Source organism: Silurus aristotelis (genome assembly GCF_946808225.1).
Source record: "Silurus aristotelis genome assembly, chromosome: 1".
NCBI lineage: Eukaryota > Metazoa > Chordata > Actinopteri > Siluriformes > Siluridae > Silurus > Silurus aristotelis.
The window spans coordinates 39,277,469-39,305,116 of record NC_139574.1 but is presented as its reverse complement, the minus strand read 5'-3'; the positions used below and the strand labels follow the sequence as shown (position 1 = coordinate 39,305,116).

The 27,648-nt window shown below is 39.9% G+C and overlaps 5 protein-coding genes across 12 annotated transcripts in view; 2 read left to right on the top strand and 3 right to left on the bottom strand.

Annotated features, from left to right (window-relative positions):
* Positions 1–16,303, bottom strand: part of LOC310725056 (eukaryotic translation initiation factor 4 gamma 3-like) — a 136,570-nt gene extending 120,267 nt beyond the window's left edge. The window contains exons 1-6 of one of the 2 annotated variants that reach the window (XR_014533243.1): positions 16,027–16,175; positions 15,638–15,763; positions 15,461–15,542; positions 15,248–15,346; positions 14,633–14,724; positions 14,236–14,340 (exon numbers count right to left, since the gene is read on the bottom strand). Coding sequence is in view for 1 of the 2 variants with exons in the window: in XM_083539660.1 (XP_083395786.1) it covers positions 15,248–15,346; positions 15,461–15,542; positions 15,638–15,763; positions 16,027–16,160 (441 nt within the window). In the remaining variant the exon portion in view is untranslated. Of the gene's footprint in view, positions 1–14,235; positions 14,341–14,632; positions 14,725–15,247; positions 15,347–15,460; positions 15,543–15,637; positions 15,764–16,026 lie in introns of both variants that reach the window. The other variant, XM_083539660.1, reaches the window with a different exon arrangement.
* The window catches only part of LOC310724584 (uncharacterized protein), a 171,319-nt gene that overhangs the window by 106,224 nt on the left and 37,447 nt on the right, over positions 1–27,648 (top strand). The gene's annotated exons all lie outside the window — the stretch shown is intronic.
* LOC310724568 (eukaryotic translation initiation factor 4 gamma 3-like) overlaps positions 1–27,648 on the top strand; it is an 82,715-nt gene that overhangs the window by 21,091 nt on the left and 33,976 nt on the right. The gene's annotated exons all lie outside the window — the stretch shown is intronic.
* Positions 5,360–9,371, bottom strand: LOC310733969 (polyadenylate-binding protein 1-like; the record flags this gene model as incomplete). Its single annotated transcript, XM_083555494.1, has 6 exons — positions 5,360–5,368; positions 7,257–7,307; positions 8,355–8,492; positions 8,702–8,861; positions 8,993–9,108; positions 9,237–9,371. The coding sequence occupies 6 exons, from the start codon at positions 9,369–9,371 to the stop codon at positions 5,360–5,362; spliced, it is 609 nt and encodes a 202-aa protein (XP_083411620.1).
* The window catches only part of LOC310725198 (uncharacterized protein), a 69,915-nt gene continuing 62,402 nt past the window's right edge, over positions 20,136–27,648 (bottom strand). Inside the window, exons 3-4 of the mRNA XM_083539968.1 lie at positions 20,367–20,478; positions 20,136–20,248 (exon numbers count right to left, since the gene is read on the bottom strand). Coding sequence (XP_083396094.1) covers positions 20,221–20,248; positions 20,367–20,478 — 140 coding nt within the window. The 3' untranslated portion in view covers positions 20,136–20,220. The remainder of the gene's footprint in view (positions 20,249–20,366; positions 20,479–27,648) is intronic.

The following is a 27,648-nucleotide window of genomic DNA, read 5'->3' as shown; positions in this document are numbered from 1 at the left end:
TTTTTTTTTTCATGGATCACCTCAAATCAGTGTTACATTCATTGTGTGTGTATAATGATGGCATGTCAGCTATAAGGGTGATGAAGGAAAAGTCCAATCTAAATGAAGTTTGTCACTTTTTTATTTCTTGTCATTATTTGTTGTCCTCCCCATGTGCTGCTGTACACAGGTGAACAGAGACGTCCATTCCACACCAAGCTTTTTACAGAAATCACCAAATCTTGATTTTATTACTGCTGAGATGATTTTATAGGAGTTTAGTTTCTTATTTTAATACCGATATAAAAATCCCATACATATTATGGTGTAGTCGTGGACCAGTTGAGAAAACACTAAGCGCTTGTAAAAAGACTGGCAGCAGATCAAAATCAATCACATCTTTCATTAATGTTTTTTCTTTTTTAAATACATTTTTGGACCTGATTGTATTCAATAAAAAATATGTATTACAGTTAATTTACCTTGTGATTAATTTACCAGATTATTTTATTCTTATGATAATTTCTTACTTACAAACGTCTTGATAAGTAGATGATTATAATTAAAAGATAAACAGAGACTATAAATACTACCATGTGTTTAAGTAAAACATCTGTTTGTGTTCAGAGAAGGTAAGTATAATGAATAATCTAAGGGAAATTAAATAAAGTGTTTGTTAAAAGTGAAGTGTTGTCAGGAAACAGAAGGAAATGAGGCCAGGTAGCATGAATGAATGATTTCTTTTCTAATAGCTCATAACACACATCTGACACGCGCTAATCACGTGTTCTCTCATTCTCTATTTTCAATGCACTTCTACTCCCCCTAATGGTCACGTTAAGTATAACAACAACAGGTCACCACATGCAGTACAAACTAATTACACATCAAATTAAACCCCATAATTTTTATCAAAATCACATTCCAAACTGCAAACACGTGTTTTCTAATAAATAATATAATTCTAAATATTTTAATACCCTACTGTGTCTAAACAAAGGAGCGCTATAGGAACTCGTGTAGGGTTTACAATCACACACCACTTCGCTAGTCTTTACACCACCCGTTTTCAGCTTCCGTGTCTGCATTTGAATCATTGAAGCCCCGCCTCTTTTGTGACGTCGGTATCTCTGATAGCGCCCTCAACTCGCTTTTATTGTCATGACAACTTTGTTGTGCTGTTGTTCAACACAAACATTTACTGATCACAGCAATGAAGCGCAAACAAACAGCTGAAATGTTTTTAATTGTTTTTAGTGATAAGCGTCAATGTTTTGAACAATCCGCTCTCCAAGACACCAAAAAAGATTTTTCAGCCAGAAAGAGCGACTTTTAGAAGAAAGAAGGAGAAATAATGACAGATAATAAGACGGGTAACAGCTTTTATTTTGTAGATAAATTTAACGTTGCCAAGTGCAGAGATAAAAAAGGCAACATCAGAAGGCCAATGAATGCCTACATGGTTTGGGCGAGGAAACAGAGGTCCATCTTTTCCAAGGCCAATCCAAATAGCAGCTCTGCAGAGATCAGCATGCAGCTTGGGATCCAGTGGAACAAACTGAGTGAGAAACAGAAGAAACCCTACTACACTGAATCATGGAGGCTTAAACAGGAACACGAACAGTTGTTTCCTGGTAGGTGAACTTTCTTTATAGACAAATGACAAAATAACAAAACAAACGCATCAATTCTGATACTTTTATTGTTTTTATGTTGCTTCTTACTCTTTAAATTCTTCTTTTCTATCATGTAGATTGGGTTTATAAACCGCTTCCAAAGAAGGGAAGGAGAAAAGGCAGTGTGCAGAGTAGTGACTCACAGAGGAGACCTGATCATCAACCAAACCACCACATAGTCATGAACATGCCAGAAGAAGTACCAGTCCATGACCTCGTGCCTGAAGTTAGTGATCAGTTCCCCGGCCTTAGCCACCAAGAACTGCTGTCTCCTAAAGACTTCTGCTTTGATCCTCCTCTTTTCCCTTCTGTTTCTGAGTCGACTTTCTGCCAGACCAAGTGAGTTAGTAAACTGCATTGGAACAGTTTCAGAAGAATGACATGCAAATGAAGTTTTACTCTGCATCTTAAATAATCACCATAATCGCCACTCATTTACTTTAATATGCAGCTAAAATTGTGCACTTCTGTTTACAGCACCTGCTATGGTTCTGAGTGTACAAGCAGTGAGGTTCAGCTCGAGGACGAGGAGGAAATCACTTTGCTCAACAACGACATCTTTTCCATGTTAAATGAGGATTGTGACTTTTTTAACCAGTCTGGAGCCCTGAATCATACTGAAGACCCCCACAACAGCACAGAGATCCTGGATTCTGTACCAGCCTTTGATGTCGACAGCTTCGAGGATCTGTTGAAGAAACTTGAAGAGATGGAAAATGATTCAGGAATAGAGGAAGATGGTGAAATACGAACATTTCATGTACTTTAGTGTGCATGTTGTTTCACCATCTTCATTTTTTTATTTAATTTAAATAAATAAAGATTTTGAATTTCAATCATGTCTAATGTCTCTTCATCACAGAGAGCATTCAATGATGGTATTTTTTTTCTTGAAATCCACTTTAGTAAAGTCAGTGATGTTTGATGTCATTAAAGAAAAGGAATTTGACAGAAACTGAAGTTGAGGTATTTTCTTGCAGCTTTAGTGCTTTGTTCATTTTGAGCTCTGAAAGCAATATAGCTGACAGTTAATGTGGGGCAGAACCTGATTCACTTAAACATCTGTACTTTATAATTAATCGCATGGATTGGCACAAGAAAGTGGATGATCTTTCAGCAGTCATTCTGACAGGGTTAACACTGGATTCACCTCACAACACCTGAACACTACTGCTGGATGGAGCAGCGGGTGCGTGCACGAGCGGCGGTTGGTGAATGGAGGGTGGAGCCGGGGGGAAACGAGCGGTGAGAAGCAGATCTGTGGCTGATGGGACTAATCAGTGTGTGTTCCTGTCTGATGAACTGTTCTGTATTGGTCCTGTTTACTTCAATAGTAAGGAATGTAGACCTGAGATCCTGATTATTGGTCTTTTATTACCCATAAGGCAGTGGTTTTTACCCTTTGTTGAGGCGTGACTCATTGTTTACATGAAGAAAACACAGTGCATGTAGGGGTACGGTCTCAGGAGGCCTGCAGTAAGTGTGCTGTGTGCATGTGATTGATGAATGTGCAGGTAGAAATTCAACTGAAACTGCATTCAATCTGGTTGATTATCAAGCAAGTTATTTTTTAACTACATTTAAGTTCCCTGTTATAGGATAACTTGCAATTTTGTAAATTCCAACTGTATTTCCATTAATTCCTGTTAATACCTAAATATTCCTGATAATTCATATGGGAAGTTTCCAGTCTTGAAAATTCCTGCAACCACATTCCTAGGAAATACCTGAGCTGTTCCTTGGTCTTGGGCACAGGGATATTTTGCCTGCCTTTTTTTTCTTTTAAGTTTTACATTGTTCTGATATCAGATGCCCCAAGAAATTGCAGTTTAGACACAGAAGCTTTGTGTATGTGAGGATCCTCTATAATTATTTGGAGAAAGAGTCTGGTGTCATTATGCCATGGCTTGGGAAGTCGGGATGTTGTTAATAAATGTGAACTGATTTAATGTCATAAAGTGTGTCTGTGTTCTACATTACAGTGGGGTCTGAGGTTCGGTTCCTACCTGTGTTTTTCTTGTTCTGCCTTCTGCTTCAAATTCCTACATGTTCTTTGAAAACCAATTTACAGTAATTTTCTTTTCCCCCTTTTTCTTTTACTGTCTTCTATTTGTTTGTGTTTCTTTGAGGATACAACATACAATACAATACAATACAATACAGGTGTGAATCTACCTGTATTTGAGAGTTTATTTGTTAATTATCCGCTAGGTGGCAGTAATGGCACACTTACCAGTAAGCTGTAGAAGAGCTCATGATCTTCATATCACTTCACTTCTGCCCTCAGACTCTCACTAGTGTACAGAGATGATTGTGGATTAAACATATTAATGTGTGAATGTTAGATTTTTTGTTTTCTTCAAAAGGGAAATCAGATCTTTACATTTTCAGCACACAGTTTACAAAGTCACAGTTTGCTGGATCCTTCAGCAACAATTCAGCAGCCAAACCTAATGTAAATGTACCAATGCAGATTCATGTCATTGAAAAAGACCTTCATATGTCATTATCATCATCATTATTATTCTTAAGTTAATAATATACAATATGTGGCTTCAGCCAGTGATTCATCTTCATCCAGTCCTTCATCTGCATCCAGTCCTTCATCTGCATCCAGTCCTTCATCTGCAGCCACACCTGCTGTTTATTCCAGTTCTGCTCCTCTAATTATTTATTTCCGGTATTTTAAGCCACTCAGAGACTTGATATCATTTTACTGTTTATAAATATTTTTGCTAATATTATATAGTTGTGTTATGATTTTACTTTTGTGGATTTCCTGCTATTTGTATCTATTGTTTTGTATTTGAATTTGTACCTTTGTGTGTTTGCATCAATTATACTTTATCGTTTGACATTTTTGTAGCATTTTCAGTCATTAAAAATAAAATGTTTTATTGTACATAGAACAGTGACTCATGAATTATTCTGTGAACCTGCTGAACCCATTATCATCTTCATTATTATTATCCTTATTATTTATATATATATATGAACTTTATATGTTTATGATGTAAACAATTATAAACTCAATCTGAACAGAGTGGGGATCCTGATTATGTTCCTCATCAAAACCACTAAGAACGTGAACGTGATCTTCAGTCAATTTAGTGATCATCAGCACAGACCTCATAGTCCTCACCAGAGTCTGGATTCTTCTGAAAACACACACAAAAGCCCTACATCACCTCTAATCCTTTTCATCTAGTAGCAGCTCTACATTTAGCTGCAACTGCACTAATAATACATTACAAATGATACAAATGTACTATGATTTAAGTGAATCAATGCTTCAGTTCAGTGAGATTACAAGTTGGGTTTAAAGCTGTAGATTTTATAGGAGGGTGGATTTTATTTCTACATACTGTTCTTTCCTTTAAAAAAGGATTAAGGGGATGATTTGGGAAAAGGTAGAGGTTTATTCATGTTTACTCCAATAACATCACTTGGGAAGGGCAGATTTGATTCTACCCCTCTGACATCTACTCGGGGGTCTGCCCTGGAGAATTAGTGAAATGAAACGGTACGTGGCAGTGAGCTCCACATCCCTGTAGTGTTGGTGGATGGAGCTCACGTGACTCTAAAGCAGATGAAGCATCAGTGGAATTCATGATGGAGATGCTGAACCAGCTGGACGTAGACACTTTTTATATATTTATAGTGTTTTAAATGCCTTTATTATACAGTTACAGCAGTAGGAACTGTTATGAGAGCTGGTGCACAAATAGAGGAAACACCCACACATGCAGAATAAAATTAGAAAGAAGAATTACAAACTATTTGTATAAAATCTCTATGAAAGAAATGAAAATCATCAGGCTATAATACTGCACTGTATGTCACTGGCTAAAAAAGAGCTTTTGTAGTTTTAAAAATATTGATACATTAAAAGCTTTGATTTTATAAATATGTATAAATGAAGGTTTAAAAGTGTGATGTTGATTTGTTGCTGGTTTCAGGAAAATATTTATTAAAATGTTCTTCTTTCATGCATGTGTATCACAATCACTTGACAAGTTCCTCTTAAAGTTCTTATAAAATGTTTAATAATCACGATTCAAAACACTCGAAAACATTTACATTGTGGATTGTCTTTATTTATTATCCTAAATAATATATTATAAGTATATAAACATAAAAAAATATAATAACATGCAATATTAATATCATATTTAAAAAAATTATTATTATTATTATTATTATTATTATTATTATTATAAATATATCTTCTTGTTCTTCCTCTTTTTCTTTGTGCCAAAGAGCATCTTTGTTTCCTGAAAGAAAAATGCAGAGGAGGTTTAGTCTACACATCATATATATACAGTGAGGAAAATAAGTATTTGAACACGCTGCTATTTTGCAAGTTCTCCCACTTAGAAATCATGGAGGGGTCTGAAATTGTCATCGTAGGTGCATGTCCACTGTGAGAGACATAATCTAAAAAAAATAAATCCAGAAATCACAATATATGATTTTTTAACTATTTATTTGTATGATACAGCTGCAAATAAGTATTTGAACACCTGAGAAAGTCAATGTTAATATTTGGTACAGGAGCCTTTGTTTGCAATTACAGAGTTCAAACGTTTCCTGTAGTTTTTCACCAGGTTTGCACACACTGCAGGAGGGATTTTGGCCCACTCCTCCACACAGATCTTCTCTAGATCAGTCAGGTTTCTGGCCTGTCGCTGAGAAACACGGAGTTTGAGCTCCCTCCAAAGATTCTCTATTGGGTTTAGGTCTGGAGACTGGCTAGGCCACACCAGAACCTTGATATGCTTTTTACAGAGCCACTCCTTGGTTATCCTGGCTGTGTGCTTCGGGTCATTGTCATGTTGGAAGACCCAGCCTCGACCCATCTTCAATGCTCTAACTGAGGGAAGGAGGTTGTTCCCCAAAATCTTGCAATACATGGCCCCGGTCATCCTCTCCTTAATACAGTGCAGTCACCCTGTCCCATGTGCAGAAAAACACCCCCAAAGCATGATGCTACCACCCCCATGCTTCACAGTAGGGATGGTGTTCTTGGGATGGTACTCATCATTCTTCTTCCTCCAAACACGTTTAGTGGAATTATGACCCAAAAGTTTTATTTTGGTCTCATCTGACCACATGACTTTCTCCCATGACTCCTCTGGATCATCCAAATGGTCATTGGCAAACTTAAGACGTGCCTGGACATGTGCTGGTTTAAGCAGGAGAACCTTCCGTGCCATGCAGGATTTCAAACCATGACGTCTTAGTGTATTACCAACAGTAATAGACTAAGACAGGTGTCTTTATGCAGCTAACGACCTCAAACAGGTGCATCTAATTTAGGATAATAAATGTAGTGGAGGTGGACATTTTAAAGGCAGACTAACAGGTCTTTGAGGGTCAGAATTTTAGCTGATAGACAGGTGTTCAAATACTTTGCAGCTGTATCATACAAATAAATAGTTTAAAAATCATATATTGTGATTTCCCCCCCATGATTTCTAAGTGGGAGAACTTGCAAAATAGCAGGGTGTTCAAATACTTATTTTCCTCACTGGATATATATATATATATATATATAATGTGTGTGTGTGTGTGTGTGTGTGTGTGTGTGAGGATACTCACCGACTTGACTCCTGCTTTTCCTGTTTTTAGGATCATGTTCATTTCATCCACCTGCACACAAACACACACTTATACACTTCTATCACACGTGTGTCACGTGCATATAAAGAGTGAATAGAGGAGTGATGTGTGTGATTATGAATAGATGTAAATGAGGAATTTGTGGGTGGGGTTTTGTTACCACATGACCAAAAGTTAATCATCATATTAATATAATATTATTTAACATAATAATACACTCGTTACTACAACCATTTATTACAAATCATTCCTAAATATAATATTAGTGTGTGTGTGTGTGTGTGTGTGTGTGTGTGTGTGTGTGTGTGTGTGTGTGTGTGTGTGTGTGTTTGCTCACTTTTGCTCGCAGAAGATCAGGATCAGAAATCATCTTCATGATTTTAAAGTTGTTTTCACTCCCAATCAGCATCCATGAAATTTTATTCGCTTCAGCCGGGTGGATTTTCTCTACCAGAGGCAACAGGTGATCATCTGCAGAGAGAGAGAGGGAGAGAGAGAGAGAGAGAGAGAGAGAGAGAGAGAGAGAGAGAGAGAGAGAGAGAGAGAGAGAGAGAGAGTTACTGAAACTGCTTGTGTGTGTGTGTGTGTGTGTGTGTGTGTGTGTGTGTGTGTGTGTGTGTGTGTGTGTGTGTGTGTGTGTATGTGAGTGTAACACTTACGTGCCATCTGGATCTGCATTTCAAAATCTGCAGACTCCAACATGTAAATGGTTAAGCGCTTCTGAGGTGCTGCAGCCATGGATACATCCTGCACATCTGGAACATGAGATGAAGCTGGACTCTGTTCTACAGGTGGAACCTGAGATGGAGCTGGATTCTGTTCTACAGCTGGAACATGAGGTGGAGCTGGACTCTGTTCTACAGCTGGAACATGAGGTGGAGCTGGACTCCGTTCTACAGCTGGAACATGAGGTGGAGCTGGACTCTGTTCTACAGCTGGAACATGAGGTGGAGTTGGACTCTGTTCTACAGCTGGAACATGAGGTGGAGCTGGACTCTGTTCTACAGCTGGAACATGAGATGGAGCTGAAGTCTGTTCTACAGCTGGAACATGAGGTGGAGCTGGACTCTGTTCTACAGCTGGAACTTGAGGTAGAGCTGGTTTCTCATCCACAGTTGTGCGCTCTTCTACAGCAGGAACTGTGTTTACTGCTGGGGCATTCTCTTTATTTCGCTCTCCCTTCTGGCTTGGTGTGAAGGGAGTCATATTCTGAGTCTGTAACACAAAGACACACACAGCTGTAAACACTTCATTCCATTTTGTTTTATCAGATCATCATCACTGCTAGCAGGAGGCTCTTGAGGGAACCAGCTAGAGGAGGATCTTTAACCTTTTCAGCCAGTAACCCATTTAACTGCAATATTAAACTTCAGCATCAAATCATTTTAATGGGGACAGCATGGGGTGGTAGATGTTTAGGGTACAGTCTTCACCTGCACATTCTTCATCCTCTGCACGTTATGATGGACAGGGTTATCCTGGTGTTCTGGTCTCAGTAAGGTCTTCTGCTTGTTAATGAAGACCTGGGTGTGGTGGTTTCTCTCAGTCTCGCGCTCCTTACGAGACTTAAAGTGTTGGATGGAGCTGTAACACAACAGAGACACTGCTCTTAGACACTGCTGTTAGTCTTTATGCCGACACCAGAAAAATTACCCCCTGATGCTGACTGAAATCCCCTCATATGACCAAACCCACACTTTATATTAATAGCTTACACTTTATGGCCGTTAAGAAGTTTGCCATTGAGTTTCTCTTTTGCCAAATTCGCCGCCTCTGGAGACTCAAATTGGACGTATCCATATCCTTTTGTCCCCGTCTTGTAACGGACAACCTTCAGGAGAGACACGTCATGTCAACACACAATTCATATCAAACAGATCTAATACAGGACTTTAGTAGAAAACATGCTAATCATGCTATACAGATGTTATTCAGATCCAAACAGTTTAAAGCACAAACCCTGCATGACAGGATCTTCCCAAAGACTGAGAACAGGTCAAAAAGGGCCATGCTGTCAATCTTCTCCAGGTCCAAGTTCTTGATGAACAAGTTCCCGATGCTTTTTCTCATGGTGGAATCCCTCTGAGACCACATGACTCTCATAGGGTTCCCCATAAGGAGCTCACAATTAAGTGTTGCCAACGCTCGCTCAGCTGAGGAAACAAAATTCATTACAGGTCATTCATTTCAGTAAAAAAGACTGGGGAAAGATGGGTGAGGAGAAAACACTCTCAAATTTTATTTAAGGCCCAAAACCTGACCATATTCACATAATAAAGTAGTAAAATAATACAGAAATTACTCCTGGAGTATTAAGTAGACAATAAACTGGTATAGATGCAGAAATAGTGTATCGGGGTTTAATGAGGATTTAATTACCATCGGCTCGCTGGTAAAAGTTGACGTAGGCGTAACTGAGTGAAACGCCGGTGTTCCAGTTCCTGCAGATCCGGATGGAGTGAACGTGGCCCACAGAGCTGAATTTCTCCATCAGCATGTTTTCTGTCACTTCATGGTGCAGATCACCAACATACAGTGCTGAAATACTCGAATTCATTTTTATCTAAAAAAAACAACAAACAAACAAACAAACTGTCAGTTATAAACAAGAGAATAAACACCAAACCAAACCTACAGTCTTAAACAGAAAAACATCAGTATGAGTGAACTACAATCAGTTTCTACTCTGAAATGTTGAAAGATTGTAAAACATACAGGTTTAAAAGATCTTACATTTCTACATTTCTCAGTACAGAAATAAAGTTAACAAAAAGCACAAAACAGTCTAAAACGTATTCAGAATAACTATATATATAGCAAAGCTACTTATCAGGTACCTAATAGTCAGTAGTAGATGAATAGTTATAATGTTTATCAGTCGCTGCTGCTGCTTTTATTGCTTCTGTGTGTTTGTTTGATGGTTGTCAAGGAGATACTGGAATTTTGATGATGACGTCATAGAAACGTTTTTGCAGTATCACTCTGGTCACATGACCAGTTGGACACATGAATCACAGACACTTAAATAGCAAACACTATAGAAATATTATTTTAATACAAAACTAACTTCAAATATCAATAAGATAAAAATAAAAATGGTCCTGAATCCTGCATGTACACAAAACAGACCATTCATTCATTCATTAATTTTCTCCCGCTTATCCGTAATTCGGGTCGCGGGGGCAGCAGTCTAAGCAGGCCCCCGCCTTCGACTGCTGCCCAATCCTCACAGCACCGACCCTTACGGTCCCTCCTGCAGGTGGTGAGCCCACGGGAAGGCGGCCCCACGTCACTCCGACGTCATGGACCTTGATATTTCCCTCGTAAGGGACCAATGAATTCCATTTAAAATGCTTAAAAATGGTCCTGAATCCTGCATGTACACAAAACAGACCAATGAATCCCATTTAAAATGCTTTCAGTGATTCTACATCCTGCGCCTGATCTACACTGTGTGGACAAATGTATTGAGTCTAAATTTGACAAAAAAAATTAAGAATAAAAAAGCGATAATATTTCCAGAAATGTTGCAGTAAGCAGAAATGGACATTTCGGCTAATGGTGTAGGAGACATCATCATTAGCCTCATGCTAGCCGTGTTTGCTAGCGCTGTTTTTGTGTGAGCTAGTTTCTTAGAAAATTTTACTAAAAGTTGATCAAAAGACAAATACATTCGTTATTAAGACACTTATAGTTTATTTATAGCGCACTAAATGCAGAATATTTAGACCGACGATGAAAACTATTGAAGCTAAGATTATTTAGCCGGCTAATTAGCCTAGCTCAGTGGTTCTCAAAGATATGACAGGTGGGGCACAATGAACGGCAGGATTTATTTATTTATTTGTTCTTCATTTATTTGTGACATTGACCACAAAAAAACAAGCATGTAATTCAGCACAAGCAGACAAAAAAGGTAGATGGTGGGAGCTTAAACCAAAAATTCAGCCTTAAAGAAAATATAACTGTTTTATCCTGTTCCTTTTGCCACATCTCATCTCTGAGACTTTTCAGATGTTGCTACACTGAAAACTAAATACAGATCTCAGCTCAATATTGAACATGACTTGAGAGTGACAGTATCAAGTCTACAACCCCGTTTTGAAAAAAAGATTTATGAAATGAATTTGCTCTATTTTGCACAGACTGCAAAGTGACAGAAAGTCCAAGAGATAACACAACTACACCTTTATTTTCTCTATTTTTGTTTTGATGCTAATGTTCATTTAGAATTGGATAGTTCAATAAATTCGACATTTTTTAAACTTAAAGAATTTCATTATCCTTTTTTTGAGGTGACGGAGGACAGGTGAGTTTAAAAATCCACCCCTCTGAAGTGGTAAATGGCAGAAAAAGATTGAGAATCACTGCATTAAAACACAAACAGAAGTCACATTAGTACAGAATGGAGCATAAAGCACGTCCTGATAGTGCCGCTAGAGGGCAGTGTGAGACTGAGAGTTGAGGATGTGAGCTGTGTGAAGCTGGAAATCAATAGACTGTTAAGGGGTGGGAAGAGGGGAAAAGAAGGGGAAGGAGGGACAAGAGAAAAAAGAGAAAGAAAAAATAGAAAAATGGAAGAAAAAGGAAATGGAAAAATGATGGACATTTGTTATGGTTTTAGCAAACTGCCTTTTTATCTGCTTCCCAGGGAGAATCTCTGATGTGAATGAAGCCGGTTCGAATCTTACCTCAGACACCGCTGAAATCCCCTTTTATACGTCATTATATGATAATGACATATAAAGGTATTTTTAAATTACATAAAAGTGCAGGCTGTATAATGGTGGGGGTGGAGGTAGAGGGCACTACAGCAGTAGGAGTGGAGTAAAGCAGGTGGAACAATTCGATACCATATTTGGATCAAAATGAGGTTTCTTAATGAGGGGCTTAATAACTGCTAACTTGAGGGATTTATGGACGTGACCTAAAGATAGTGAGGAGTTAATAATATTGAGAAGAGGCTCACCAGCTGTATGTAACACTTCCTTCAATAGATGAGTAGGAATGGGATCTAACTGACATGTTGTTGATTTAGCTTTGGTAAAAGCATCATACAGCTCTTCCTGTCCTGTACATGTAAAACAGTGTAGTTGTGAAGTTGTAGGTGAGATTGTGTCAGGAGATGCTGTCAGAGGTTGGACCTCCACAATTGTTTTTCTAATGTTATAAATTTTTTCAGTGAAGAAATTCATTAAGTCGTCACTACTAAACTGTGATGGAACACATTTTTCAGATCCCTGATTTGTAGTTAATTTAGCTACTGTACTGAAAAGAAACCTGTGATTGTTTTTGTTGTTTTTTATGAGTTTGCTCAGGTGTTCAGCTCTAGCAGCTTTTAGCGCCTGTCTGTAGCTGAGCATACTGTCTTTATACGCAATTCTAAATACCTCCAATTTAGTTTTCCTCCATTTTCTCTCCAGATTACGTGCTGTTCTCTTGAGGGCATGCGTATGACTATTATACCAAGGTGCAGGTGCTTGTTCTCTAACCTTTTTTAACCGGATGGGGGCAACAGTGTCTAATGTGCTAGTGAGGATAAGGTCTATGTTGTTAGTCATTTCATCAAGATTATTAGCAGTTATGGGTTTAGTGAGAAATTGAGATAAATCAGGCAGGTTATTTATGAATCTGTTCTTAGTGGTCTGAACAATAGTCCTACCAAGTCGATAACGTGGTGAAACACGGCTAATCTGCTCTACCGGTAGTGTGTACAGTATGAGGTAATGGTCTGTGATGTCATCATTCTGAGGTAAAATATCTCTATCAGTGACGTCTGCTCCGTGGGATATTATTAAGTCTAGTGTGTGGTTAAAACGGTGAAATGGTCCGGTGACGTTTTGTTTAACCCCAAAAGAGTTTAATAAGTCGACAAATGATAATCCTAGAGCATCGTTTACATCATCTACATGAATATTAAAATCTCCTACAAGCAGCACTTTATCAAAATTGATCAAGAGGTCTGAAAGAAAACAAGCAAACTCTTAAAGAAAATCATGTCTGAAAGTACAATTTTAAGAATGAGCACTTCAAATGATTTAAAACTGAATCCTAATCTCTGACTAACATTAAGAGAGGCACTATAAATGGTTGCTACACCTCCCCCACGACCAGTCTGACGGGGCTCATGCTTATAAACATATCCTGACGGTGTCGACTCGTTTAGACCCATATAATCACCTGGTTTAATCCAAGTCTCAGTGAGACAGAGTGCTGAGAGATTATTCTCTGTGATCATCTCATTTACAATCAGTGCTTTGGGTGCAAGTGATCTGATGTTAAAAAGACCAAACTTTAGAACTTTTTGGTGTTTGTTTATCTGGCATTTTTCAGTTTTAACTGCAATAAGATTATTTCTGGATCTTGTGTATTTAATTCTTGGTTTTACTACATGAGGAATAGATACGGTTTCTATAAACTGGACTGTGTGTGAACTTGTAACTATTTGGTTTCTTGTATAAATGTTCTCATAGTCGTAAATTTCCTGATGTCTTACCAGTCAGATGGTGTGAAGTATCCTAGAGATGTTATCTGATAGCACTGCTGCTCCAACTCTGCTGAGGTGCAGGCCATCAGGGCGGAAGAACCTCGGACGCTCCCAGAAACAGTTCCAGTTATTAATAAAGAGAAGTTTGTGCTCTCGACACCATGACTGTAACCATTCATTTAGTGCAAAGAGTCTACTAAACTTCTCAGCCCCTCGCTGGTAAGTGGGAAGAGGTCCTGACACTATGATCCTCGTTGTGGGTGATGTGCTGCGTACCGTCTCCACCAGGATCCTGAAATCCCTCTTTAAGATCACCGTTTGCCTCAGCCGGGTGTCGTTCGTTCCGGCATGAAGAACAACCGCTGCGAAGTTCTCGTTCAGGATCGCGGGTACCTGCGCAGCGACATCGAGAACACGAGCACCAGGAAAACAGCGAGTGTGCACCTTACCTTTGTCTCCGGTAGCGCGGACATGCCGGACGATGGAATCTCCAAGAATCACAGTATGACGTTCCGTCTCGCGGAGATTTCATCCATGGTTTCATCCACGTCATGACCTGCCCCATCCTGCTGCCACCTAAAAAGATAAATTAATAACAACAATCTGCACTTACTTTATCTTTAATGAGAATTTACAGTAAATACATTTACAAATAAATACATAAATAAAATATAAAAATAAATAATAATAAATTGGCAATTCACACAACAAACAAATTAAATACATTTTTCAGTACACACACACACACACACACACACACACACACACACACACACACACACAGAGCTGCATTAATACATTTAAATCACTATCTCTCTAATCACACTTAATTCCTCCAGGATTAATTACAGGTTGGGTGACCTCTAACCTCTCGTGTGGTGCTGATGTTCCTCCTCAGAAGTCCGTCTGCTGTCTGAAGTCTCAGCTCCACCCTCTTCAGGTCATCAGACTTCATCAGGGCTGTCAATTAAACACAACCTATGTTTATCTACACTTATGATACCAGGACGAGAAAAAACCCTCTGAAGATGTTCTTCTTAAAGGCAACATTTGTGCTGGTTTAGAAATAAAACTGCATCAAGTCTACCCACCAACACACTGCTTTTTACAGCACAAACACAAACACTTTTCTCTTTTCTGATCAGACGAGCTGCCATTTGAGTTCACTGACAATGTTCTTATACTAACAAATGAAATTTATAACAGTATGATTTTTAACCCATATTGATTATTGCACATTTTTAAAAGCCCTCTGTAACAACCAGCCAAAAATATGCCGAGTCAAGCGATTAGATCAGACATACACAATAGTATTTCAAAGCAATTTTCAAGCGAAATGATTTCATAAAATAACTATGCTGTCACTTTTACTCAGCTCTTCTATTATTATTACTCAAGTAGTAGAAAATCTACTGCCCACTGGATCCTGTTTGGTCCAGATCTTCCAGTGGAGTCTAAATCTAGTGTGCAGCCAACAGCTCACCTGCTCAGTAATGAAGTTGTTCCCATCCACGGTTTCAGGAAGAAAATCAGCCCAGCTCAGTTTAGAGTCCCTCCATAAGGCCTCCACTTCCTTTTGGCTCTAAAGTGAAGAAAAACACAGCAATGACTTGAACAAAAAAGAACCTTTTTCAAATAGTATGACAAAATACTTTCCTTTTTTCAGTCATATTCTATAGAAGATCTCACAGCTCACCATTTGTTTGCAGAGAAGGTTCAATATTTCTGCAAATAATATGCCGGCTCTTGCCACAGGAAGTAGTGGTTTGCTAAATTCACTGGAATTCACAAGAAATCAACAATTAAAAACAAACACCAACTTCCTTTCCAGCAAAAAATGTATATGTATAGTCTCAAATGTAACTGTAAATACATGAATAATTCTCTCAAAGAGATTCCTCCTTCCCGAAGCACAGGATTAACGAGCTCCGCTATGTACTGCCATACATAAGGAATGTCAATCGCCATATCATCTGCTATCTCGAGGGTTTCTGAGAACCTGTGTAAACAAGGATCGGTAAGAAAATGGGGGAAAAGAGAGCAAAAAGAAAACACAGACAAAAGTCTTAATAAAGGATTCTGATTCTCATAAAATTCTCTAAAAAATGACCAAATGTAAACGCAAGCGTATTCATAATAATGCTAACAATAACCCCATTGGGTGTAAATATGTCATCAAGCTGTGGACATCTCATGACGCAGACAGTAGTGTCTCTGGCGCCAGTGGGAGACGGAGCTGTGTGGTGCAGGAATGTCACTCACCCTTTAAAAAACTGAGATGTGGAGAGGATCCCAGCCTGCAGCAGCTGATGGAACAGATGACCCATGTGGTCACGTGTGATCTGGTTTCGCTCCAGCGTGGTCTCCACACCCACCAGAACAAAAACGTACAGCATCCCGCCCTGGTCCAGTTCCTCCACGCAATGCAAGGCCTCCTGCACACGAACCCACCACGATTATGTGACGCAGTAACACGATAATAACCGATGTGTATTCAACTAAATGTGATCATAAGACACTGCATGAGATCATTACTTTGTAATCATTTATGTGTAGAAACTCCTCGATAATGGATTTAGAGCGTTTCTCCATTTCCTCCTCTGATAGCGCAGGCTTGTTTGTAGTCGAGTCTGGCACTGTGTCGAGTTTTACTGAAACACAAGAGACATGATGTGTCATGACTAAAAATGCTGATGCATTAAACTGAATTAAGTTTCAACAACAACACCTACAATCACAACCTGCTTTGAATATTTTCACAACATGAACACAGGAGAGAGCTGAAAAAGGACACAGACTACATTCACTACAGACTCACCTGATGCTCCGGATGTGGCTCTAGCGCTAGTTTCTCCATTGCAGCCGTTCTTCCAGTTCAGCCGTCGTCCCCCGAAATTCCGTCCCAAATAAATCTTATCATCTGCTGGTAACTACACACAAACACAATTCAGTTTAAATAACAACGCTTCTCATAAACCTGGTAGAAAAACGTGTACTTTAACAGATTGCCAGTTTTGAAGTAGAATTCCATAACATTACTTAAATTGTGTGAATTGTGTAACTCGAGTAATTCAAATACAAAAAAGCATCGAGGCAAATAACTTGGCTTAGTCTATTTAACTACACACAGAGCACCGCGTTTCCCCACGGACCATTCTTACTGATGCACCACCCGCTAAACTCTGAACAGGTAACACAGAAGACGCTGCAGAATGAAAAATGGAAGAACGGGAGGAGAAAACAGCGAGGGCTGAGGAGAAGATCCAGGCCAAAGAAAACGGAAAATGTTTCAAAAGTTTTTTATTAAAAGAGGAATGAAGCAGCTCTCCTATAGCTCTAAATCCACAAACATTTGGGGATTTCTAACGCTTAGTTAAGGCAACTCAAAGGTAAATACTTTTCAACTACGTAAATCGTTTCACCAGCAGGTTTGAGTTCATCTACATCTCAAGCTTTAAATGCTGACTGAAATAGTTCAAGCTTGCATTTGAAAAGCATGTTTCTGCACATGTAAAGTCAGTACCTTGTTGATTTTAGGGATCTTGTTGGGGTCTATTGTAATGTTCATGCTCACAGTGTTCATGGTCTCATGACTTGGAAATACTGTAGAAGAAACAAGAAATAACAACAAAAAGTTGCAGTGCATTGGTTAAGTGCTGTGAAAAGAAAGGGGACTAAGCTGTAAAAAGGATTAGTCTAGAACACATATGCCCTCTATAACCTCGCCTATTCATGCCCATGGATCGTAGCTTTTCTTGAACTTTTCTTTGCTCCTCCTGCTCCTCAAATTTGGCATCCATGTGGATATTTTCAATGATCTTCGGTCCTTCTACAACTCTCCGTGATACCCAGTTGTGCTGAAACGAGGAATCGGACACGTCATTCACTGTTTTCTTTTCATTTCATTATGTACTACTGTTAAATATAAGCACGAATGCACATCTTGTGGGCAAACAAACAAGTTCACTGACCAGGCGCAGGTCAATGACATCATGGAGCACAAAGTGAACATGTGATGAGGTTTTTCCCCTTCACAATTCCTTCCATGTTTTTAAAGTACATATCCATTTGTACCTGAAGGAGGAATAAAATTAGGCAACAATTCAGCAGTCGTGCTCCAATACCTATTGTACTGTTCCAATAGTTCCAATAGAAGTACTTTAGAAACATGTTTAATAGAAGATATTTACAGCTCTCAGACGTGACAAGTTGTTAAAAGCAGATGTTCACTGGCGTTTCATAAACATTTCATCAGTTACACTTGGAACAGCTGTTCGAATATTAAACAACAGGAAGCACACTATTTATGTAATATAGCTCTAGCAATTTCTCCAAGCCTCTTTGTATTGGTCTATAAATTATAAGCAAGTGCTCTGTTAACCTGTGCAATGAAAATGCTCTACAATGGCGTCTTTGGTTGTTTACCTTGGCCTTCTTCAAGTCCATCTCGTTGCTGGCGGTCGTGAGGAGAATAGAGAGGCACTCGAGACTTTCCTAGTCATTTTGTTTCAGCAGTTTTACCACGCAGTTATAAATGATGGACTTGGGCAACATCCGCAACTTAAACAGCTCCCCGATGAACTTGACGTTACCCTTGGTTTTTCTGCGAGCTTTGTTTTTCGCCTCCTCCAGCTCGTCCTGAAGCCTCTCACGATTACTGGCCTGGAAAAGTCAATCATCATAAAAACTAAAAATCTGTGCAATTAAAAAATAAAAATATTACACATGAAGATACCATAGAAATGTTACAGAAGGACGGGTTTAAGCCTGATAACAGATTATCCACTTGAAGCTTCATTTGCAAATTCAGTAGATTTTGATTATATTTTTATTCCTGCTGGAATATTTGAGATATTTGAGTCTCTGGAGCTGAGCCCCTGTGGGTCCGGTGGCAACTTATTTTGGTTACACTGTAAAAGCAGAGAGTGAAGCAATGATCTGTGAAACAATATTCCTTATTTGGTTTTAAACTTCAAATAAAGCCCACATGTCAGGAGGCTTACCTTGTGTAGCACCACATCAGGTATGGGTGGAAGCCCCTCTGGCTTCTGCACACAATCAGGCATGAACTGGATGCTCAAAAGAAAGTTTCTACTATATTGTATCCTCTTATTCTCCATCTCTGGCTCTGAGAAAGGAACGAGCAAAAGCAGACATGAAAAGTAGTGAAAAACATGATGAAGTGTGCGAGTCAGAAGAAGTAGGAGTCACTGTGCATTTCATCCTCAAAGCTGGGCTCGGGTTCGTTCTTCGGCGGCTCGGCTTCCTGCGCTTCGATCTCATCTGCTGGTGTTTCTGCTGAAGCCAGATGCTCCACAATCACAGGAGACACACTGGAATTCTCGACTGTGGTTGAGACTGGCTCAAGGTCAAAGTCAGACTGCTGGAAAGCGAGCTCTGGCTTATCCTAACACACAAACACACCCAATTAATAATAAAACACCAGGATTACTGTGAATTTGTAGTGTAAATGTAGGTTTCACACATTCACCGAAGTGAACGACAGCATTTCTATCTTTATATATAGTTATTTAAAGAAATACTCCAGTGTTGGCACCTCAGTTTATATCTACAGTATTTGTAGTCCATGTGCAAAAACTACAACCAAGAGCTAACATGCCTCCTAGTTTATTGAGACGAGCAGAAAACGTTACTCATCACTCGATTACAATGAAAGTCAAAGGGCAGTTGTGGGAAAAAGGAAGGATTATGTGAGATTTTTATACGCCATTACCAAAAGATAATATTGCATATTGAAATTTAAAGATGTTTAATTCTTTTATTTGTAGAAAACGTATTTAAAAAGTACGGGTCTTATTTCTAAAAGTACGGATTTGTTCTTTTAGGCTACTTTTGTAGTCAACACCGTTTAACATGCACAACAGTTTAACAATTTGCAATACGTCTTAATTAAAACATGTTGGAAAATGCTGGACTACACGTTTAATTTAGTCACATTGTAAAAGATCTTGACCAATTAAAATCCAGTGCAGAGACAGCGACGATCCCTAAACTCACCTCTCTGAGCGATCGGGAGTCGTCAGGACGAGGAGCTGTGTCTGTTTCGGCTCATCGATGGTGAATAGAGCAGAAGCTGGAACCTCTGGGGGCACGTGCACAGGCTCTGTTTTATCTGGCTTTGGTGTGACGGCTTGTGCAGGACCGGGCTCAGCTGAAGAGGTAGACTTTTCAGCGCCATCTAATGCAGCAGATTTTACTGAATAACTCTCAAGCTGTTCATCTGTAGACAACAGAGACAGTAGCAATTAAATCACAGACTAGACGAGTCAAAAATAAAAAATAAAAAAATAATTGAGGCTCATATACTCAGTAAATGAACCAGTACTGAAACAAAGAGTAAGCACACGCACCGTTTTCCTCTTCCTCTTGGTAGATGGATGTTGCTGCAGTGGAGGGACCATTGGGAATGGAGTCTGGTTGTACACGGCCTGATCATTATAGTAGAACATCCCTGCAGCCGACACTAATAAGAACAGTATCAGTTTCAATTAAAGACCAACATGTAAGCTGTGAGGATCATAACATCCTACAAGAAAACCAGGCTTTTTGTAAGGATGACTGGAAAGGCATGATCAACTTACCATTTGTTGGGGTAGTAGGTCCAGGGAGTACAGTGTAGCATGTATTGAATCCTGTGGGATGGACTGAGTACTGCTGAGGAGGCACCACATGTACTGGAGCACTGTAATAATACTGGAACACAAACAGCATATAAGTTTGGCATAAAAATCACAAAAATGCTAAAGCTATTTGAAGGTTAACGTAAACAGTATTTGAAACTTGCAGCTATAAAAGGACACACAGGGACAAATTCAAAGCACCAGGGTACACACATGACCCCTGACCTTTCCCACAACTACATCGAACAACCTCCAAGTCTCTACCTTGTCCCTGTGTGCCTCATTACATATAGCACAGTTAGGTATGGTAATGTAGGTGAAGTAATGTGGGTGAGATAAACTCAGGCAATGCAGGAGGGAAAGACAGGGCAGAGTAAGGGGGAGGAAGTGCAGGCCAGACAGGGGTGGGATTTTAAAGTCAGGCTAGGAAAGGTAGGTAGAACGTATTTCCTGATTAGCACACATTAGCATACAGATATCATTTTGGTCCAAACTCAGTAATGATTTCGTTTAAATAGAGTTCATAGAGTAAGTAGTTTCATTGATTTGTACAATTCTGATATACTTCATGAATAACCTTCACTCTGTTTAATCAAATCAGAGCCGGGTCCTTTTAGAGCGGTTGCCAGTTGCGCTCACATTCCTCTATATGGAGATTTTGACAATCTGATTTTAGAAGTCAGTTATGTTTTATAGATCGTTCTGAACCATAATCAGGTCCCCAATAATATCGCAGATTGGATACCACTTTTCATTCATTCCTCTTCGTTTAGTTCTGCTTAAAGACAGAGTAAGTGATCAAGGGGTTTACAAAATGAGGCCGTTTGGCTGCCATAAGTAAAATCTAAATGAACAGTGTGTTTAGGTGATGAGGTAGTGATGGGCTTTAGTTTATTCTGTGTGAAAAACAGTGTGTGTTTGAACTGTACATTACCAGCATTTGTTCTTCTGGAGAACTCGCAGTCATGTTCACCACCACAGGAACGTAGGTCCCTGAATACTGTTGATTAGAACAACGTGAAAATGTCTGTCACTACATTTGACATCATATTTAATGTTCTCTCTTATACTTGCTCAATACAGATCTAGAACATATACAGAATATATATTTGTCAATATTTAGTGTAATTGAAGAAATGAGGATGGATAACCCAGCCATTAGGGGGGCACAAGCCAGTGCACTCTTAGTGCCGGTCCCAGAGAAGAAAGTTTCTGATAGGGTGATGATCGTGAAGGTGGAAGTTGAAGGGATGATGATAAATGTCATCAGTGCCTATGCTCCACAAGTTGGCTGTGAGATGGAGGAGAAGGAAAGATTCTGGAGTGAATTAGATGAAGTGGTAGATGGTGTACCTAGGAAAGAACGATTGGTGATTGGGGCAGACTTTAATGGGCATGTAGGTGAAGGGAACAGAGGAGATGAGGAGGTGATGGGTAGGTATGGTTTTAAGGAGAGGAATGTGGAAGGGCAGATGGTGGTAGATTTTGCTAAAAGGATGGAAATAGCAGTGGTGAACACGTATTTTAAGAAGAAGGAGGATCATAGGGTGACGTATAAGAGTGGAGGAAGGTGCACACAAGTGGATTATCTTCTGTGTAGGAGATGCAACCTGAAGGAGATTGGAGACTGTAAGGTGTTGGCAGGGGACAGTGTAGCTAGACAGCATCGGATGGTGGTCTGTAGGATGGTTTTGGAGGCGAAGAAGAAGAGGAGGAAAGTAAGGATTGAAAGAAGAATAAGATGGTGGAAACTGAAGGAGGAAGAGTGTAGTGTGAGGTTCAGGGAAGAGGTCAGACAGGGGCTTGGTGGTGGTAAAGAGGTGCCGGATGATTGGGCAACTACTGCAGGAGTGATGAGGGAGGCAGCTAGAAAAGTACTTGGTGTAACATCTGGAAATAGAAAGCAAGACAAGGAGACGTGGTGGTGGAATGAGGAAGTGCAGGAGAGCATTAGGGGAAAGAGGTTGGCAAAACAGAAGTGGGATCGACAGAGTGATGAGAAAAGTAGGCAGGAGTACAAGGAGATGCGGCAGCAGGTAAAAAGGGATGTGGCGAAAGCCAAGGAAAAGGCATATGAGGAACTGTATAAGAGGTTGGACACTAAGGAAGGAGAAAAGGATTTATACCGATTGGCCAAGCAGAGGGACCGAGCTGGGAAGGATGTACTGCAAGTTAGAGCAATAAAGGATGGAGAGGGAAATGTGTTGACTAGTGCGGAGAGTGTGTTGAGAAGATGGAGGGAGTATTTTGAGCAGCTGATGAATGAGGAAAATCAGAGAGAGAGAAGGTTGGAGGATGTGGAGTTGGTGAAGCAGGATGTAGATAGGATTAGTTAGGAGGAAGTGAGAGCAGCGATTAGGAGGATGAAGAATGGAAAGTCGGTTGGACCGGATGACATACCGGTAGAAGCGTGGAGATGTTTAGGAGAGATGGCAGTGGAGTTTTTAACCAAATTGTTTAACATGATTCTGGAAGGGGAGAGGATGCCTGAGGAATGGAGAAGGAGTGTGCTGGTACCGATCTTTAAGAATAAGGGAGATGTGCAGACCTGCAGTAACTACAGGGGAATTAAGTTGATCAGTCACACCATGAAGTTATGGGAAAAAGTAGTGGAAGCCAGGCTGAGAGAAGAGGTGACCATCTGTGAGCAACAGTATGGTTTCATGCCGAGGAAGAGCACCACAGATGCCTTATTTGCTTTGAGGATGTTGATGGAGAAGTATAGAGAAGGACAGAAGGAATTGCATTGTGTATTTGTGGATTTAGAGAAAGCGTACGACAGGGTGCTGAGAGAGGAGTTGTGGTATTGTATGAGGAAGTCAGGTGTGTCAGAGAAGTATGTGAGGGTGGTGCAGGACATGTATGAGGACAGTGTGACGGCAGTGAAGTGTGCAGTAGGTACGACAGACTGGTTCAGGGTAAAGGTTGGACTGCATCAAGGATCGGCCCTGAGCCCTTTCCTGTTTGCAGTGTAGATGGACAGGTTGACGGACGAGGTCAGACAGGAGTCTCCCTGGACTATGTTGTTTGCAGATGATATTGTGATTTGTGGTGAGAGTAGAGAGCAGGTTGAGAAGAGCCTGGAGAGGTGGAGATATGCGCTGGAGAGAAGGGGAATGAAAGTCAGTAGGAGTAAGACAGAGTACATGTGTGTGAATGAGAGGGAGGGCAGTGGAGTGATGCGGTTGCAGGGAGAAGAGGTGGAGAAGGTGGAGGAGTTCAGGTACCTGGGGTCAACAGTGCAAAGTAATGGAGAGTGTGTTAGGGAAGTAAAGAAAAGAGTGCAGGCAGGGTGGAGTGGGTGGAGAAGAGTGACAGGAGTGATTTGTGATAGTAGGGTATCTGCAAGAATGAAAGGAAAAGTTAAAAGGGCTGTGGTGAGACCTGCAAAGTTGTATGGATTAGAGACAGTGGCATTGAGTAAAAGACAGGAGGTGGAGCTGGAGGTAGCAGAGCTGAAGATGTTGAGGTTTTCGTTGGGAGTGACGAGGATGGACAAGATTAGAAATGAGTTTATTAGAGGGACAGCACATGTAGGATGTTTTGGTGACAAGGTGAGGGAGGCGAGATTGAGATGGTTTGGACATGTGCAGAGAAGGGAGATGAATTATATTGGTAGAAAAATGCTGAAGATGGCGCCACCAGGTAGGAGGAAAAGAGGAAGGCCAAGGAGGAGGTTCATGGATGTGGTGAGGGAAGACATGCAGGTAGTTGGTGTGAAAGAGGCAGATGTAGAGGACAGGGTGGTATGGAGACGGATGATCCGCTGTGGCGACTCCTAATGGGAGCAGCCGAAAGAAGAAGAAGAAGAAAAAGAAGAGAAATGAGGATGGATATTTCTGTATGTTGTTGCAGTTTTAAAGTGAACATTCCTACTGCAGTAAACAAAAGAGTTAATGATCCGCTTCTTTCTCTTCTTTTCTCACTCCATGAGAAGTGAGAAAACTCAGGAGAAATGTAAAGGAACGATGAAGCAGGAAAAAAAAAAAAAAGTTTGGAAAAGCCAAAGCTTCACATCTACGGTATGTAGAGAGACGATGAGACACAAGTTGATGCTGTAGAGACTGTAGATTTATTTTTTTGTCGAAACTATTGAATTTGTTGTTGTATGTTATTCTTTTTTCAAACTGTTGTTATATTTAAACCGTGCCACACACAAAAACATCGAGTAAGGAATTTGTGACACACACACACACACACACACACACACACACACACACATTAACATGTCTTTAGCCGAATTAGTGTTAGTTTTAGCATAATTAGCGGCTAAAAGCTCAAAACTAAAAAAGAAAAAAACTTTTTCTCACCATCGCTGCTGATTCTCTAAGATTATTCTAATGCACTTTTTCCACGTCTGATCTTAACAACGGCCATCAATTCAATAGTAGACTTACAATGTTTGCATGTTACTATGACAGCATGACATTTGACTATGACGTTTCATTGGTGGATTAAAAAGATTGTTGCACCAATCAGGGATGCTACGTCACAGAGATGGTGATGGCACGACTCTACATGAGCTCCTGTAGTGTTTCTCTGTAGAAACACACACCCGGGTTAGAGGAGAGCGCCCCCTGCTGGACTTTTGTTTGGTAAGCTTTCCAGTCTATTAATCATTGCTGTTTGTTTCTTGTCTTTCTTCTATCTTATTGTGTACGGGCCACAAATACACCGTTTTCCATGCTAAGAGCATTCTTTTATTCGTTGATCCGTTCCCTGGTATTACTCGAAGCATTAGTGCCCCCGTATGGCACTCATCAGTATTACTGATCACTGCTAGTGATTGGAAGATGGCATCATTTCAGTGACTTGGTTCTTTAGATCATTTCGTTCCTTTGATCAGAAATAATATAAAATGGTACATTTCCAATAAGCAGATACCCATACACACGTCTACATACACGAACTCTGACATTAGTTCCAATAATGAAAATATGACAAGGCAGCTAAAGGACAAATGATGATAAACAGAATGAGTAGCTCACCCTCATCTCTTCTGGTCCGTATCGTTCATTCCTTAATCACGTGACTCCCATAATTATTATAACAATAACATCAAGATTCGGACTAAAAAAATAATTAAAATACTCGCACAAGAGGATTCATGACATGAACCTTTTTATAAACCGAACAAAATAAAAATTCTTCCATGCAAATGCGTTAACACGATTAATGCTGTTGATAAGACCCAATACTTGAGGGACAAAATGTGCTTCCTCAAATCTCCACCTCCTCTTCACCTGGCATCCGTATCAGATCTCGAATCGGCCCATTTATCATTCCTTTCAGAAAATATACACAAAGTGCACGTCACAAAGTCGTGATTGTGAACATCACATCAGCTTAGATAACGTCTCATGTAAAAAGTCCACCGCCAAATCTTTCAATCGGACTGATTTGAATCGGAATGACAGGATCGAGGGTACCTGCACAGCGACATCGAGAACACGAGCACCAGGAAAACAGCGAGTGTGCACCTTACCTTTGTCTCCGGTAGCGCGGACATGCCGGACGATGGAATCTCCAAGAATCACAGTATGACGTTCCGTCTCGCGGAGAGGGGCGAAGCGGTTCTCGGTCGAGATCTCGAAGGCCGGTGGTGGTGGTGGGGGAGACGTCCTGGACCGGGGCTTGGCTCGTGTCTTCCGCTGCTGCAGCATCCAGGGTCCGTGGGCCTGGGCAGAGAAACACGTGGAGTTGAGGTGCTGGGAGCGTTAGATTCAACCCGGGAATTTACCTGGGACGAGTGAGCGTCCACCCGGGATGTTTCCAGCGCCGCTTTCCGCTCTCGCAGCTGGGCATCGAACGAGTCCTCACCTGTGCTCAAAGGCAGACACACAAAAAAGGAGAGATAAATAGTAAAGTTTGTTTAAAAACACAGTCAAACACAGGAAGCTACGTCACAGAAAGTCTGCAAGCAGAGAGTCTCCTTTCCACGTCATGACCTGCTCCCATCCTGCTGCCACCTAAAAAGATAAATAACTAACAACAATCTGCACTTACTTTATCTTTACAGTAAATACATTTACAAATAAATACATAAATACATAAATACAATATGAATATAAATAATAATAAATTGTAATAATAATAATAATAAATACATTTTTCACTACAAAGTCATTTTCCTAAAAACAGATCTTTCTTGCTTTGTTTGTTGCAAAGTCATCAATTACATCATCGTTGCAAATCTGACCAGCACTTGTATGGTTGATGAACAGCCCCCAAAATACTTATAATTCTTATTATTATTATCATAACTGCAGTAACACACACACACACACACACACACACACACACACACACACACACACACACACAGCTGCATTAACACATTTAAATCACTATCTCTCTAATCACACTTAATTCCTCCAGGATTAATTACAGGTTGGGTGACCTCTAACCTCTCGTGTGATGCTGATGTTCCTCCTCAGAAGTCCGTCTGCTGTCTGAAGTCTCAGCTCCACCCTCTTCAGGTCATCAGACTTCATCAGGGCTGTCAATTAAACACAACCTATGTTTATCTACACTTATGATACCAGGACGAGAAAAAACCCCTCTGAAGATGTTCTTCTTAAAGACTGAAATCCGTATCAGAGCTCTTTTATAGAAATATATATATGACTGTATAATGCTGCTGCCATTAGGACTTTATTTCACATCACATGAATCTGCTGCACTTGTGAGTGGATTTGATTCGGACTTTTCTGATAAGCGTCTCTAATAGATCAGTGTAATTATTATAATATTAACGCTTAGTGGCGTCTCACCGTCCAGACTACAATTATCTCATACATACAACTGAGCATATCATTTAAACTCACACCTAGAGGTCGACTGATACAGGATGACCAATATATGTTGCTGATTTCTTTTGTCCGATATGTTTGTCCAAATAAAATCTCGACAAATTTAAACCTATTTTGTAATGACACTGAAGTGAAATAAAAAAAACTAAATAAAAAATCTGTGTGACATGAACAACTCATATTTCTTGTCCACTTATTACACTATTTATAACTTTTAGAATAAACTTTAAAAACTGGACCAATATAAAGTTTGTTCACAAACTTTTACTAAACTGAGTTTATTTATATGATCATCACCATTCATTACATCGCATTACCTCTGTCTTTGTCCCGCTTTTCTTCTTCTACACTTTTTCTTCTTTTTTATTTAATTTGTATTGTTTTCCAGCACAGTAATGTGATGAATGTAAATACTGTTATGTTTGCATCAT